General features: G+C 41.5%; 1 protein-coding gene across 3 annotated transcripts in view; it reads left to right on the top strand.

Moving 5' to 3' along the window:
- Window positions 1–15738, top strand: part of KIF13A (kinesin family member 13A) — a 194890-nt gene that overhangs the window by 111205 nt on the left and 67947 nt on the right. For all 3 annotated transcript variants that reach the window (XM_018038721.1, XM_018038723.1, XM_018038722.1), the window contains exons 5-9: window positions 2020–2112; window positions 3130–3310; window positions 5946–6033; window positions 7955–8089; window positions 8988–9100. In XM_018038721.1, the coding sequence (XP_017894210.1) occupies window positions 2020–2112; window positions 3130–3310; window positions 5946–6033; window positions 7955–8089; window positions 8988–9100 (610 nt within the window). The remainder of the gene's footprint in view (window positions 1–2019; window positions 2113–3129; window positions 3311–5945; window positions 6034–7954; window positions 8090–8987; window positions 9101–15738) is intronic.

The raw sequence follows: 15738 nt of genomic DNA, 5'->3' as shown, positions 1-15738 counted from the left end.
GTTCTTTATATCTGTGTCTCTTTTGCTGTCTCGCAATAAGATCATCATTACCATTTTTCTAAATTCCATATATATGCAGTAATATACTGTATTGGTGTTTTTCTTTCTGACTTACTTCACTCTGTATAATAGGCTCCAGTTTCTAGATATTTTCTTAATGAGCACAAGACTCTTATACTTGACTATAACATAAAGGCAATTTTGGAAATGTGTCTTTAGTGGATAAGAATTTTGACAGTACTTTATTCTTCTCCATGTATTTGTGTATGTGCGCATACAATAGTCTTTAGGTAGTCTTCCTAACCCTTATTTTTAGGAAGCCCCCTACAGTTATAATCTTCTAAAAAAAAAATCCACATATTCCACCAACATGTTTTAAATGCCTCTTTTGTAGAACTCAGAAGTTGAGAACTAAGTTTATATAAATTTGGTATATTTTCTTCTGATCCAATTTTTTCTTTAACTTTAGCACACATAGAGAACACACATACATACTATTGGACATAAATTTTTACATTATATGCACAGTCTGAGCACGACTTTTTAAAAAACAATGTTTTTGAATTCTAGCATTGCTTAAACACATAGATTTGTTTTGCTTGTTTTTTAAGATGGTGTGTTTAAATATTCCATCATATAAAATAAATTTTATGTATCTACTACTCCCTTACTGATTGGCATTTAACTTGATTCTAACTTTCAGTATTATAAATAATGCTGTGTGAACATCCTTTTACTGGGGTCTCTTGGGGAGTGGGTCTCTAGGGCAGATGCCCCATAGTGGGCCAGAGAGCCAGGGCATATTCCTTTTTCTTGGTACTGTGAGTAATGGCTTGGAATGGCTGCATTCATTCATTCTCCCATCAACAGTTTATGAAAATACCTATTTCTTCAGTTCACTATATTGGATATTGTTGTGTGTTGTGTGTTTTTTTTTTTTTGCCAACCTGATGATTGAAAATATTGTTTCATGTTTACACTTTTAATTTGAGTCCCATTCTGTAGCTGTGATATGTCATAATGTAATGAGACTGCTAAAATCAGATGCATGAAAGAAAAACATACACCCAAGAGCTTATGTTATATTGCATTATTTCCAAATGTAAAAGGAATTGTCATTTGGATAAAATGATTAAACTGACTAATTCTCTGGACAAACATTTATTAAGCATTTCATACTAGGCACTAGGATTACAGAGATAAACAGATTGTGGACTGACAGATGTGTGACTGACATCAGTCAGGGGCTCCAGTAAAGGAAAGAGGTACTTCAACCAGTAATTTCTGCACAGAGGAAGGAGAAAATCACTTTAATTCTCTTGATGGTGGGGATTGCATGTTAGAAAGACATCCATTTTAAAAGGCGGTAAATGCCTCATTAAATGTTTAAAAAGATTTTCACACCTTTACCCTTCAGCTGGGCACTACATGACATAAATAGTCCATGATGGAACACCCCTAAGAGTCGCAGCGAGCTGTAGAAAGACTCACAGATGAGAACTTATTCCCTAACCCCCATGGGAACACCTGTGGGTTACCTGTGCTCAGCACACCTCCTCTACCAGCGATGAATGGTTTCTCAGCACATGGCATGTACTTAGCACCACGCTAGGTGCAGCGGGGCACACACATACCAAGATATGGGCGACATGGTTCCTGCTCATCAGAAGCTCAGGATCCAGGTGGGGAGACAAGGCATTTATATTGAATGACGCTTTCATACTAACTCAGGAAAAGGAACTAAACCGAATTCAAATGATGCTTCGATGCGACCCACAGGAAACAGAGAAATGTCTTAGAGGGAAGCGGTGGGTAGAATGATAAATTGTCCCAGGTACTGAGTTACGGTGTAGAAGAGTAAATAATAAAATTGCATTCATTATGCTCTTAATCCACAGCCCTGGTATGCAATACACTCAACATCTTTTTTGGATTGAGAGAATGTTACTAGTGACTGGGGCTCAGTTACTAATACAAATATGTCAAGAAAAATCAGTCTTTCTGTTTTTGTTGTTTTAGGTCAAGAAGTGGTTTTCAAGTGCCTTGGGGAAGGAATTCTTGAGAAAGCCTTTCAGGGGTATAATGCTTGCATTTTTGCATATGGACAGACAGGTAAGTAGCTGCTTTTCTTTATAGTCAGTGATATTAAACGTACATTTCTTAAAACATAGAAATTGAAAACACTTTGGAAAGCCGTAGAAAAATGCTTCTGACTGCACAGGTTTAGCTGAATTAAATGATCAAAAGTAATCTTTTTGAAGGTTCAACAGTTGTGGAATGAAGTAATTTAAGTGTTAGTGAGCATGCTAGTTTCAAACTATTAAGTGTCATTTTCCTAAATTATAGTTTTAACCTGTATTTGAGCTAGGAAAATAATTACCAGTTTCTTAGTACAAATGTTATAGTGAAAAACTGTAGAAAAACTCTTAGTATCTATCATCCTATACAGAGGACTTCACAGGATATAGAAGTGATGATAGGTTATTAAACAAAACTATACTAGTGGTTCAGCAATTAACACTGTGAGCCACCCATTATTTTAACTATAAAGTTGGAATAAATTAATTAAATAATAACAATACTGCATATTGTCACATCATGGGACATCAAGGAGAATATATAGCAAAGCACTTTCAAAAGTGTGAAATATTTTGTGGGTCAAATATGTTAATGTTACTTGATGTATAGTTGATATTTACACACTTTTTAAACTTTTCTGTCGTATGTTGGAGTATAGTTGATTAACAGTGTTAGTTTCAGGTGTCCAGCCAAATGATTGTTATACATATTTAGGCTATTGCATAATCTCGAACAGAGTTCCCTGTACTATACAGTAGTTCCTTTTTACTATACATACTTTTAAAGATTACGTATTTGTAGTGCTTACATTAGTACGCATCCATCTGTAAAGGAGATACTCTCTGGGTCTCACAGTAAAAGTCAGACTGGCGGTCAGGAATGTAATAGAAGGAACAGTAACTCTGGTGTCCGAGGGCCTGGCTCTGGGGGCCAGATTGTCTGTCCCCTTCTCCTGTGTGACCTTGGCCAATGTGCAGGACACACTTGTACGTTTGAAGCGTTACACGTTGCCTCCTCTACCATCCTCTCTTTCTGCTCACCTTTCTCCAGGCTCAGGAAAATCCTTCTCCATGATGGGCAATGCTGAGCAGCGAGGGCTCATCCCAAGGCTCTGCTGTGCTTTATTTCAAAGGATCTCTCTGGAGCAGAATGAGTCACAGACCTTTAAAGTGGAAGTATCCTATATGGAAATCTATAATGAGAAAGTCCGGGATCTTTTAGACCCCAAAGGGTAAGTTAGTGGTTGACATGAACCTTGTAACAGGGGTAGTAGTTTTAAATGATCCTGAAGTTAAAGTTGCAAGTGAGTTTATGTGTTTGAAGCCCTCGGTCACCACTCCCGTTTTAGATCGTTTTACTGAGAGATATCAGCTTCTTAAAGCCTGTCGGTATACCCAGGATTCATAGTTTATCCTACGCTCATGTATAAAGTTGCTTACCTATGCCATTTAGACGACTGTTTTTACTGTTTTGGTATTTTTGCCACTATGGTTTATTCATATTTATTTGTTGAGTGAAGAATGACGCAGTGGTATTTCCATCTGCTCTAAACTGGAGGTAAAGCGGTCTAAGGTTTTGAGCGACCCAGGCTAGACAAGCCATTCTCTTCCAGGAATGTACATTGGAATCACTTGGAGGCTTTTTAATGCGACACTGGCCTGAGCCCGTCCCTTAGGGCTGATGATTCAGTAGACCCAGGAGGAAACCCAGGCATCTGTATTTTTTAAAAGCTAGGTGATAAAAACCAGATGAGTTTGATTCATAGAGGAAGGAAAGGGCCACTTATCTTTTAATTAAAATTTTTATTGATTTAAGAATAATATATATAAAAATTTAGAAAGTAGGTAAAATGTAAGAAGAAATAAAAATGGCCTAAAATCCCATCACTCAGAAATAACTGCTGTTAATACTTAATGCATTTTGGTGTCTCAGATCTATGGAGTGGATATGTAGTGTGTGTGTTGAAGTTCTCTCTGAAATCAATTCAGTAGCCTGAATTTTTTATATAATATGATGAATACTTTCTCATGTTATTAAAAATATTTTTTAAATGCTTTCAGCAGCTGTATAATCAAGGATATAATCAGAGGTATAAGATAAAAATTAGGGATGGCAAGGAAGTGACCCAGTCATCAGAAATGTTTTTACTTTTAGCTAATAACTGTGTAATGCATATGAAAGAACACTTATAATACATGTAAGATGTAAAGAATAATAAAAATCAATGACTGTTCTGCTCACCATTTGGCTTAATAAATGGAATGTTTTTATATTGCTCATTATCTTCCTTCTCTTTAAGAGTCTATGCATAATTTTGCACAGTTTTTACCTGTGCATGGCTTCATTAATACATGTGTCCTTTGATGACTTGCTACTTTCCCCCTCAATGATTTGTTTGTTCTGATGTATGAAGAAGTAATTCATTAATTTTTACTGCTCTTTGGTATTCCATTGTATGAGACACCATAATTTGTTTATTCTATCTCCTCTCGTTCCTGTGGTTTCCATTTTTTACCATGACTGTCCTTCTCTGAGCATTCCTGTACATTCCTCCTGGTGTGCAAATGCAGGAGTTCCTAGGGAATGCATCTAGGAGTGGAATTGTGGGTCGCAAGCTATGGAACCTTCAGCTTTGGTATTGCAAAACTGTTCCCCAAAATCATTGTACCAATTTATACTCCCCCCAGTGGTGTACAAGAATCCCAAATGTTAGACACCATCAGAAGGACTTAATATTGTGCTTGATTTACTTTTTCTTGCCCACGAATAGCGATAATCTCTGATTATGCGAACAGAGTGAGCCAGGTTCTGGAGGCATGCGCAGCTAGGCAGCTCTCTTGAAATTGTGCACTTGGTGTGCCCTTGTTTTGAATACAACAGAATTGCTCATTGTCATTGCATTCTTCAAGCTTAAAATAAAGTTAGTAAAACCTACTTTATGGAGTTGTGAGATTAAGATTCAGATTAAGATTGAGAAGTTTTTGGGGAGCAAGGTCTAGATTTAGGGATGTGTTCATTGTTACTTTCTTCTTTCCACACTTGAGTGATGCTAGGCATTGACTCTTTTTTTTTTTTTAGTTTAGGCGTTGACTCTTGATTTGAAAACGTGATCAGTATCTGATCCCATGAAATATGTGACGTAATGCATTACGGCCATAATATATATTATATAGTTTTACCTTTCATCTCAGTTGTCTGTTGATAAGCTCTTCAAGTGGGTCCCAAACGAGGTTTGCCATTTAGAAATTCAAGAGTCCTAAAATCTTGACCAGCAGAGCCGGTTCTCAATATAGGATAAATATCAGTAACTACAAACAACTGCTTTCCTGTAACATCATTCTTTGTATAAAATGGTCAGCACAGCATAAATCAATGCTCCTAATATGAAAAGGTAACTTAAAAGTAAAACATTTTAATATTGTTCAATTCTTGCTTAAAACTGTAAGACATTACTTATTGAGAATATGCTTACTTATAAAATAGCCCGAAGGTTAAATTCAGTTCTGTTTGTTCTTTGCTTCGCTCCCTTCTCCCCACTCCATGTGAAATTAAAGTTCATCTACTAAAACAAGTTAGCCTAACCTAGTATTCTGTGTGCTGGTTGTTTAGTTTGGGAGTAGAGATAGAATTTTTAAAATAGTATGTTACTTTAAATAGAAATCAGAGTATAAAAGACATTCCTCATAAGGCATGCTATTTTGCTAATCCAAGTAAAGTAGCTTTTAGAATAGTTTTTGATTGTTAAAAGAAAAATCCTTTTGAAATTGCAATCTTAACTTCTGAGTACTTTTGCAAGTACTTTTTTTTAGAGAGAAAAGCTCCAGGTTGGGTATGATTCATTCATTCCTTTTTCCTTTCTCTTGAAGGAGTAGACAGTCTCTTAAAGTTCGAGAGCATAAAGTTTTGGGACCATATGTAGATGGTTTATCCCAACTGGCTGTCACTAGTTTTGAGGTAAGCGTCATTAAAAAAAAAAAAAAGACATTAAAAGCTGACAGTAAATTGAAGTGTATAGATCATGTTGAATATATTTTTATGTGAATGTTTTATAGCATATTGTTACAATTCATGGTCTCAGAAACCCAGTATCAACCACCCCAAATAGAAAATAAAGGCTTTTAATCACAGTCTTCAAGCCGCTTGATTTTGAAGGGTTTGCAGTGTTGCTGGGGGTCCAGCATCCTGAGGTTGCTGAATATTTTCATGAATAACACTCTAGTGAAACTCTTCTCCCTGAGGTTGCCAGCGATGTCTTTCTGGACAGATGTAAACACTATTTGGTAGTTATTTCAACCCTTTCTCTTTGACAGCGTCTCCGATCTTAGTTTGCATTGCTTTTCACTCTTCTGATTCTTCTGTTTTTCTGAATTGATCTCCCTCTGTTGACCGATCTGTTTCTTTTTCCTACTTCTTGACTTCTGTGCTTTCTCACATCCTGGCTTGATATTTTGTCTGTATTTTTATTGTCATTGCTTTGGGAATCCCATAAAAGAAACCGCTATCTGTTACCAAAGAATGCCGATCAATAAATGAGTAAACACATCCATCTACTTAGAAGTGCCATCTCTGTGTTATTTGTCCCTGCATCACTTTAGACTCAGTAGAACTAAAATTGATCTGCAAGGTAACTCTCTTCAGCCATTTAAATGTAGATAGTTTTAGTACTGCTTAAATCAGAAATAAAGGGCAGTTATCACTCCGTCATCAGTGAGATCCGGAAATCAAGACTCCTCTGGCAGAAAAGTGCAAAGTCAGCACTTTTGCTTAGATGCCTGGCTCAGGGTCACTGGGACCAGTGACCGTCTCCTCCTGTCACTTATTAGCAAGAGCTGGGACATCCGTGATTTGTGTCCAGTTCTGCTTCTTATTGGGCTCTCCAAGTGGCTCAGTGGTAAAGGATCTGCCTGCCAAGCAGAAGATGTGGGTTTGATCCCTGGGTCAGGAAGATCCCCTGGAGAAGGAAATGGCAACCCACTCCAGTATTCTTACCTGGGAAATCCTATGGACTGAGGAGCCTGTTGGGCTACAGTCCATAGGGTCACAAAAGAGTCGGACATGACTTAGCGACTAAAAAGCAAACAACTGCCTCTTATTAGATGTGGGAAGAGTTATTTGACCTCCATGAACTTCAGTGTCCTGTGTGTATAATCAGGTAAATACTTCTTTTATAACATTCATCAAACATTGTTTAAGAGTCCTAGGTTCTGGGTGTTCTAAAGCAAGTTGCATAGAGTTGAATAAGGAAAATTTATTTTTCCTTATTCAGCCACAGTGTTGGAAATTCACTGAGTGAAAGTGTTAGTCATTCAGTCATGTCCAACTGTTTGGAGCCCCATGGACTGTAGCCCACCAGGCCCCGCTGTTCATGAGATTCTCCAGGCAAGAATACTGGAGTGGGTTGCCATTCCCTTCTCTAAGGGATCTTCCCAACCCAGGGATTGAACCCAAGACTCCTGCATTGCAGGCAGATTCTTTACCATCTGAACCACCAGGGAAGCCCCTTGTTGGAGAAGGGAGGCTACTAATCATACGGAAGAGAGCTGTGCAAGAGAGAATAAAATAAGGTCATCATTGCTATTGAGTATCTGAGCACAGTAAATGTTAGCTCTTTTCTCCTTAGGAACTTGCAGAGGGAAAAATAGGTACTTAACAGAGAAAGAAGACAGTTGCAGTTTGGTAGGAATGGGTGAAACATTGCATCCACTAGAAAGCGCGGAGGGAGTGGGAGTTTGAGCCGGGCTCTGTGGAAGAGAGGTGGGAGTGTTCCCTGCAAGGGTGGTGATGGAATGCATCATAATGAATACATCCGCGGGTGGGCAGGACGCTGTTCTGAGAGGTTTTTCGCTCATAGTGTTTTTCTTGTGCCTGCCTCTAGGACATTGAGTCATTGATGTCTGAGGGAAACAAGTCTCGGACGGTAGCTGCAACCAACATGAATGAAGAAAGCAGCCGCTCCCATGCTGTGTTCAACATCGTCATCACGCAGACGCTGTACGACCTGCAGTCTGGGGTGAGCGATCGGGTAGAACTTTGGGTGACGGTGAAGGGGCTCACCATGGCTGGATTCCGTTCCCAAGAACGTTAAGCCAGCTCTTCTGCTTCCTGGATCAGCTACTCTGCTTACATCATGTCATTTGTTAGGTCTTACTTTATATATGTAGGGGTTCCCTGGTGGGTCTATGGTTAAGGCACCCACCTGCCAGTGCAGGAGACGTGGGTTCGATCCCTGGGTCGAAGAGGTGTCCTGGAGAAAGAAATGGCGACCCACTCGAGTGTTCTTGCCTGGGAAATCCCATGAACAGAGGAGCCTGGTAGGCTGTAGTCCATGGGGTTGCAAAAGAGTCAGACTCCACTTACCAACTAAACAAAGCAACAACTTTATGTATAATGTTAAAAAAAACTGGAATCTTTGTATAAACTCTCTAAAGACCAGGATGCTTTCACCATACCACTTCTAATATGTATCCTTCCATAGTGAAATTCCCCTAGAAACAGCTGGGTTTACCTCATAGTCATTAAAGAATATGAAAGAGGAAAGCACGACATTCAGCCTAAAGATAGCCTTTAAAAAAAGAAAAAGTGAGGTATTTGACCTGAATGTGCAGGAATCCTCATGTCCTGGAATGTTCTCATAGATGCATAAAAGCTCCAGCTTTCTGAATATATTCTGGAAAGGCCAGTGCCCTTACTACCCAGCTACAGAACAGAATCCCAGGCTGCCACACCAACTTTAATTTTTACCCTAAAACTGCTAGTCCAAAGAACTCTTCTTACCATTTAAAATCTTCTCAAGTTTGCCTCCTTAAAGCAGGATGGCTTCAGTCTTGGAGCTGACGTCTACATAGGTGTCTGTGTGGTTTCTGCACTCAACGTGTGTCTGTTGTTTCTCTCTCGTCTCCCACAACTAGAACTCAGGGGAGAAGGTGAGCAAGGTGAGCTTGGTGGACCTGGCGGGCAGCGAGAGAGTGTCTAAAACCGGAGCTGCGGGAGAGCGCCTGAAAGAAGGCAGCAACATTAACAAGTAAGGGGCCTGTGCGATCCCCACGGTAAACGTCCCACCGGCTTCCTGTGTGTCTGAGGCAACTGGTCCCCTTATCAGGGGTCAGATGGCTCTGATCACAGGTGATTCAGAGTCTGTGTAGCTTTAGAGAACTGGGTTGAAGAAAAACATCAGCCTGCCTCTGTTGAGATGCATGAGGTTTATTTAAGTGAAACAGCACGAGGCAGCCGGGGTCCAACGCTGTCCATACAAACACCCAGAATATCATTGTATAATGTAATTAATCTTAGGTCAATGCAAGTTGCAGTTTTATAAATCAAATCATATCTTAGATCTAACTCTAGGAGCTTATTCTAAAGAGAAAATCTACTTCAAATCCCTTCATAAGGCTAATACTTGTCTTCCCTGGTGGCTCAGTGGTAAAAGAATCCACCTGCCAATGCAGGAGATGCAGGTTCAATCCCTGGATCCGGAAGATCCCCTGGAGAAGGAAATGGCAACCCACTCCAGTATTCTTGCCTGGGAAATCCCATGGACAGAGGAGCCTGGCAGGCTACAGTCCGTGGGATCCCAAAAGAGTCGGACACGACTTAGCAACTAAACAACAAAAACAATGACTTCCCCCCAAAAGTAACAGTTATATAATAACTGCCATCCTGAGATCTCATTCTTTGCCTTGAGTGCCTGTAGCGTGCCCAGGGATGTGGTGAAGGCTGAAGGAGAGCTGAGGGGTACAAGGTGTGTAGGAGCTGGCCCAGTGGACAGGAGGTGAAGGCTTTCCACGTGGAAGATACAGCAAAAGCGCAGATGAAGGATTTGCCCTTTTATTTTTTTAATTGTGTATTTGTTTGCATTGGTCTCAGTTGTAGCATGTAGGATCTTAGTTCCCCCGACCAGGGATCGAACCCACGTCCCCTGCATTGGAAGGTGGACTCTTAGCCATTGGGAAGTCCCGAAGGACTGGTTCTTTGGGATGTGCTATCCAAGGATTCCCTGATAAACCGGGCATCTGTCTGTCTTCCCCAGCATGAGAGGGAGCGGAGTTCACCCTTTTAGGCGTGTATGCTTGAGCAGGACTGCCTGGGTTCATTCCTGCCTCTCCTCCACTTACTAGACACATATGTATCCTGGGCGAGTGAATGCACCTCTGTGTGCTTCATTTTTCTCATCTGTATAATGAGGACAATAACAGTATCTGCTTAATTGAATTGTTGGGGATTAAGTGCCCGGAATGTGCTTAGAACAATGCCTGACACATAGTATGCACTGAAGAAATATTAATGGCTCTAGCTATTATTTTTATAGCTTGTGTAAACAGCATAATCATTATTTCAGGTTCAGCAGAAAGAAACATGGTTTGTACTTGTATGTTTCTTTTGGGACATAATAAGTTGGGGTTTATATGTATACCGTATAGCTGATTCACTTTGCCGTACAGCAGATACTGGCACAACATTGCAAAGCAACTATACTCCAAGAAAAAATTAATGAAAAAGAAGTAACTTGAGGTTTTGTTTAGGACAGAAGGGGACAAGAGGTAATAGATTCAGGAACATCTTTGTGCAGCTTTCATTGCAAAATGGCACTAGCACTTTGTAATCTCACAAAAGTTTACAAAAGTAGCGGTGAAATATCACCCCCTCTATCAAACGGACATAGCTGTGCTCACTGCACAGGCTGCTGCTTGAGAGGGTCAACTCCCAGTCATTCTGTCTCTTGCTCTGATAACAAAGGATTTTGCTCTGCTTCATGACAAAGCATTGTAGGAGCCCAGACTGGCATACAGCTCTGCATTCTGAAATAGGTGCAAGACAGGGAACTCTGCTCAGTGTTATCTGCCAGCCTGGATGGGAGGGGAGCTTAGGGAGAATGGATACGTGTATAGGTATGGCTGAGTCCCTTTGCTCTCCACCTGAAACTATCACAACATTGTTCATTGGCTATACTCCAATCTAAAATAAAAAGTTTTAAAAATACAGAAAAAAATAAATGAGTGCAAGCACCAGGATGGAGAAACAGAAATGGGGGTGTGAGGAAGCAGGCACCAAAGAAAAGACTGTCACCCCCCTGGAGGTTTGTTTACTGGCGCTCAGCCACGCCAGCTGTTTGCCTGTGGCTGCGCTTGTGGGAACACACTGAGAGTTCTCTGAATTCGTGGAAACTTAGAGTATGGCTGGCCTTGACGTGTAAGGACCACCAACTCCCGTTGACCTCTTACTGTATCCTAGGCACAGTACTGTGTACTCTGTATGTAATAATTCATCTGAGCCTCACGTTTTACAGACGAGGAAACCAAGGCAGAGAGCTGTTAAATAATACGTCCAAGGTCATAGTACTCTAAGCGTGGATCTTAGACTTGGCTGTAGATAGTTTGGCTCCAGAGCCAAGGCTCACACACTGAGCTGCCCAAGTGTTGTATTGGCCTGGAAGAGTCCTGACTGATACATTCGTCCCAGAGGAAATATTAATAGTGCCCCTCCCCAATTTGGACACTAAATTATATAGTGTCGCAAACTGGACTACATCAAAGCCACATATAACATGATTTAGATATTCTAGCTACTGGCTCTTTTCCATTATGACTTAATGAATTGAATGGATTTCTCTTAGCATCTTGCTGTTTTTCCTTATATCCTGGCTCTTTCACAAATGGATATATGTATTCCTTACTGATAATCTGTGAAGTACCTACATTTTTGGAGTTCTTTTTAGTTTGGGGACACTTTCATATGCATTATTTCAAGTGAGGTTCATTATATGTATTTATTGTCTCTGTTTAAAGATGAGAAAATAGATGGTTGGACATACACATTTATATAATATAAATAAAAGCTGAGCAGGCCTCTGCTATGTGTCTGGCACATTAGATGTGGGGATGCAAGAGGAACTTTGTTCCTGACAGAATATTGCCTCCCTGCCCCCCTAAATACATCCAAGTCCTAATTCCCCAAACATGTGCATACGTTACCTGCAAAGGGGTTTTGCAGGTGTGATTAAGTTAAAGATGTTGCAATGAGAAGAATATTTGGATCAGTTCAGCACAGTTCAGTCACTCAGTTGTGTCTGACTCTTTGTGACACCATGCACTGCAGCACACCAGGCTTCCCTGACCATCACCGACTCCCAGAGCTTGCTCAAACTCATGTCCATCGAGTCGGTGATGCCATCCAACCAACTCATCCTCTGTCATCCCCTTCTCCTCCTGCCTTCAGTCTTTCCCAGCATCAGGGTCTTTTCCAATGAGTCAGTTCTTTGCATCAGGTGACCAGAGTACTGGAGCTTCAGCTTCAGCATCAGTCCTTCCAATAAATATTCAGGAGTGATTTCCTTTAGGATGGACTGGTTTGATCTCTTTGCAGTCCAAGGGACTCTCAAGAGTCTTCTCCAACACCACAGTTCAAAAGCAACAATTTTTCAGTGCTCAGCTTTCTTTATGGTCCAGCTCTCACATCCATACATGAATACTGAAAAAACCATAGCTTTGACTAGGTGGACCTTTCTTGGCAAAATAATGTCTCTGCTTTTTAATATGTCTCAGCATATTAAAAAGGTCTAGGTTGGTCATACCTTTTCTTCCAAGGAGCAAGTGTCTTTTAATTTCATGGCTGCAGTCACCATCTGCAGTGATTTTGGAGCCCAAGAAAATAAAGTCTGTCACTGTTGCCATTGTTTGCCCATCTATTTGCCATGAAGTGATGGGACCAGATGCCATGATCTTCGTTTTCTGAATGTTGAGTTTTAAGCTAGCCTTTTCACTCTTGTCTTTCATTTTCATCAAGAAGCTCTTTAGTTCTTCTTCACTTTCTGCCATAAGGGTGATGTCATCTGCATATCTGAGGTTATTGATATTTCTCCTGCCAGTCTTGATTCAAGCTTGTTCTTCATCCAGCCCAGCACTTCACATGATGTACTCTGCATGTAAGTTAAATAAGCAGGGTGACAATATACAGCCTTGACATACTCCTGTCCCAATTTGGAACCAGTACGTTTTTCCGTGTCTAGTTCTAACTGTTGCTTCTTGACCTGCATACAGATTTCTCAGGAGGCAGGTATGGTGGTCTGGTATTCCCATCTCTTCAAGAATTTTCCACAGTTTGTTGTGATCCACACAGTCAAAGGTTTTAGCATAGTCAATGAAACAGAAATAGATGTTTTTCTGGAATTCTCTTGCTTTTTCTGTGATACAACAGATGTTGGCAATTTGATCTCTAGTTCCTCTGCCTTTTCTAAATCCAGCTTGAACATCTGCAAGTTCTCAGTTCACATACTGTTGAAGCCTGGCTTGGAGAATTCTCAGCATTATTTTGCTAGCATGTGAGATGAGTGGGTCTGTTGTAATCGCAGAGCTCCTTACAAGTGAAAGGAGGTTGGAGAGCCAGTGTCAGAGTGACGTGGGGTGAGAAAAACCTCATAGCTCACTGCTCACATGTGGATGGAGGGAGGGGCCATGAGCCGAGACTGGGGCACCCGTGGAAGCTGGAAAAGGCAAGGCAACTTTTAGCCCAGGGAAACCCATTCTGGACTTCCAGCCTCCAGAATTATAGGATGATTTGTGTGGCTTTGAGCCACTACCCCTGTGATTATTTGTTATAGCATCATCACTGCCCTCGAAGAGGAACACATAGGTTGAGATACAGTAAGTTATTAATACTTTATGTGAAAAAGCAAAAGGCACATTAGAAGTATGCCATCGCCCAGCACTGAAGCATGAAACTGTCTTTTTTTAGGACACATTTACCAGCCCATGGGTGTCTGCCAAGTTGGTCTTGTGCTTTTCCCAAAATAGCTGGCTCGAAGGGAGTGGAGCTGCGTCTGAACCCTTTCCCTTGAAGCTCAGTCAGGCTGTTTTCATCCCTCCACCTGTTTCTCTCAGCTCCCTGAGTGGGTCCATGTATGCCAGGTGCCCACCACGGATCCAGGTCTCCACCAGGTGTCCTCCAGCTCTCCACGTGGTCACTGGTTTAATGGGACATCTCACAGGATGACCATGCCGTGAGGTCTTCACAGCTGTCTTAGAGACCTTCATAGAAAGACAACTACCTGTGGGCCCAAAATCCACAGTGAAGCCACTCAGTTGTGTCTGACTCTTTGTGACCCCATGACCCACCAGGCTCCTATGTCCATGGAATTCTCTAGGAAAGAATACTGGAGTAGGTTGCCATTTCCTTCTCCAGGGGATCTTCCCGACCCAGGGATCGAACCCCAGTCTCCCGCACTGCAGGCAGACTACCATCTGTGCCACCAGGAAAGCCAAAGTGCTCTGAAAACCAAACGCTTTTGCTGTTTCCTTTGTAGTTCACTTGTTGGTGAACCCTCATCTGAACTCGGATGAGGTCTTTATCTTCACATATGGGCTTTATGTACTCATTTAGTGTGGCCATTCATATGTTCAGCTGTAGAAATGTTCATGGATTTTACTATGGGCTGCTGTCCCAGATCCCCCTGGTGGTCTTATGTAAAAGTGTATGCACTGAGCTTCCTAAAATCCCAAAACATTCTGAATTTCAAAACAAACGTGGCCCTAAGGCTAGCAGATAAGAGATAAATGGACCTGTACTGCTTTGCTCCATCTAGCAAATAAGTGTCAAACATTGACTGGGCATAAGAAGAAAGGGGTGACTAAGATGAGACCCTGGCCTCAGGAAGTTCAAGGTCCAGTGGGGAAGGAGATCTTTGGTGGCAGAGTGGAGGAGGAGGGGGAGGAGGGAGTGATACTAATACATTAAGTGCCATCAAACTTAACACACCAGGTGTGGTGGGGACATGAATGACAACACGGCCGGAAGATTTGGGAGGGTTCTCAGAGGAGATACAGGAGTTTCTTAGTTACAGAAACTAAGGGTGTGACCCTTTTGTGCCTCAGTTTCCTCACCTGTAAAATGTAGATGAGGAAACATTCGGAGTAGGGCTTTTGTGGGGATTCAGTTAGTGACGACTCTTCGGCCACTTAGAACAGACCTACCCGTAGGAAGCTCTCTGTAAGTGTGTCCTAGTAACGAAAATAAATAATGTATCAAAACTGCTGCGCATTAGTTCCACAAATGGCTTACTAAGCCTTAACGTCAGTGCCCAGTGGAGGGCTAAACTGGAGGAACTCTCTGACATGTTTCCTGAGCTTTCTCTCGGCCGCCTATTGGGGTTTCTTTGGATGAAACACAAATAATCCTCTTAAGCAGACCTGGCGGGGACTTCACATAGACATTAGTGTCTGCTTAATGGGCTGTGGGTTTAAGAGCTCCATCTCTCCTTAAGCTCTTAAGAGCTTTACAGCACACGTTATTCCTTCACGTGGCGCGCCAAGGCACTGTGTGGCTGCTCCACCGTGGCCTGTTCAGGGCTGGGGAGGGAGGGGTCATCTGGAGACCATCTTCGCAGAGGACACACCTGGGACTGTCTGCTGTTCGCCCTTCTGCTGAGGGTGGAAAGACAATGTCTTTCCCTGCTGCCGGAGCCTGGCTGGTTCAGCTTCTCTGGGAATTCACTTATATCATGGGACACTCTCATACCCCGAGGGATGTCACCAAAGATGGTTCTGTTTTATCCTCAGCAACAGCCAACCTTTAATGCCAACAGTATTCATCTAATGAGTATCTTTCCCAGTCTATTTTCTATTTCAGTTACTGCGGTTAATAGAGTATATACCAAACATTTCTAAAAAA

This window comes from Capra hircus, chromosome 23 (assembly GCF_001704415.2).
Source record: "Capra hircus breed San Clemente chromosome 23, ASM170441v1, whole genome shotgun sequence".
NCBI lineage: Eukaryota > Metazoa > Chordata > Mammalia > Artiodactyla > Bovidae > Capra > Capra hircus.
This window is presented reverse-complemented; position numbering and strand designations above follow the sequence as displayed.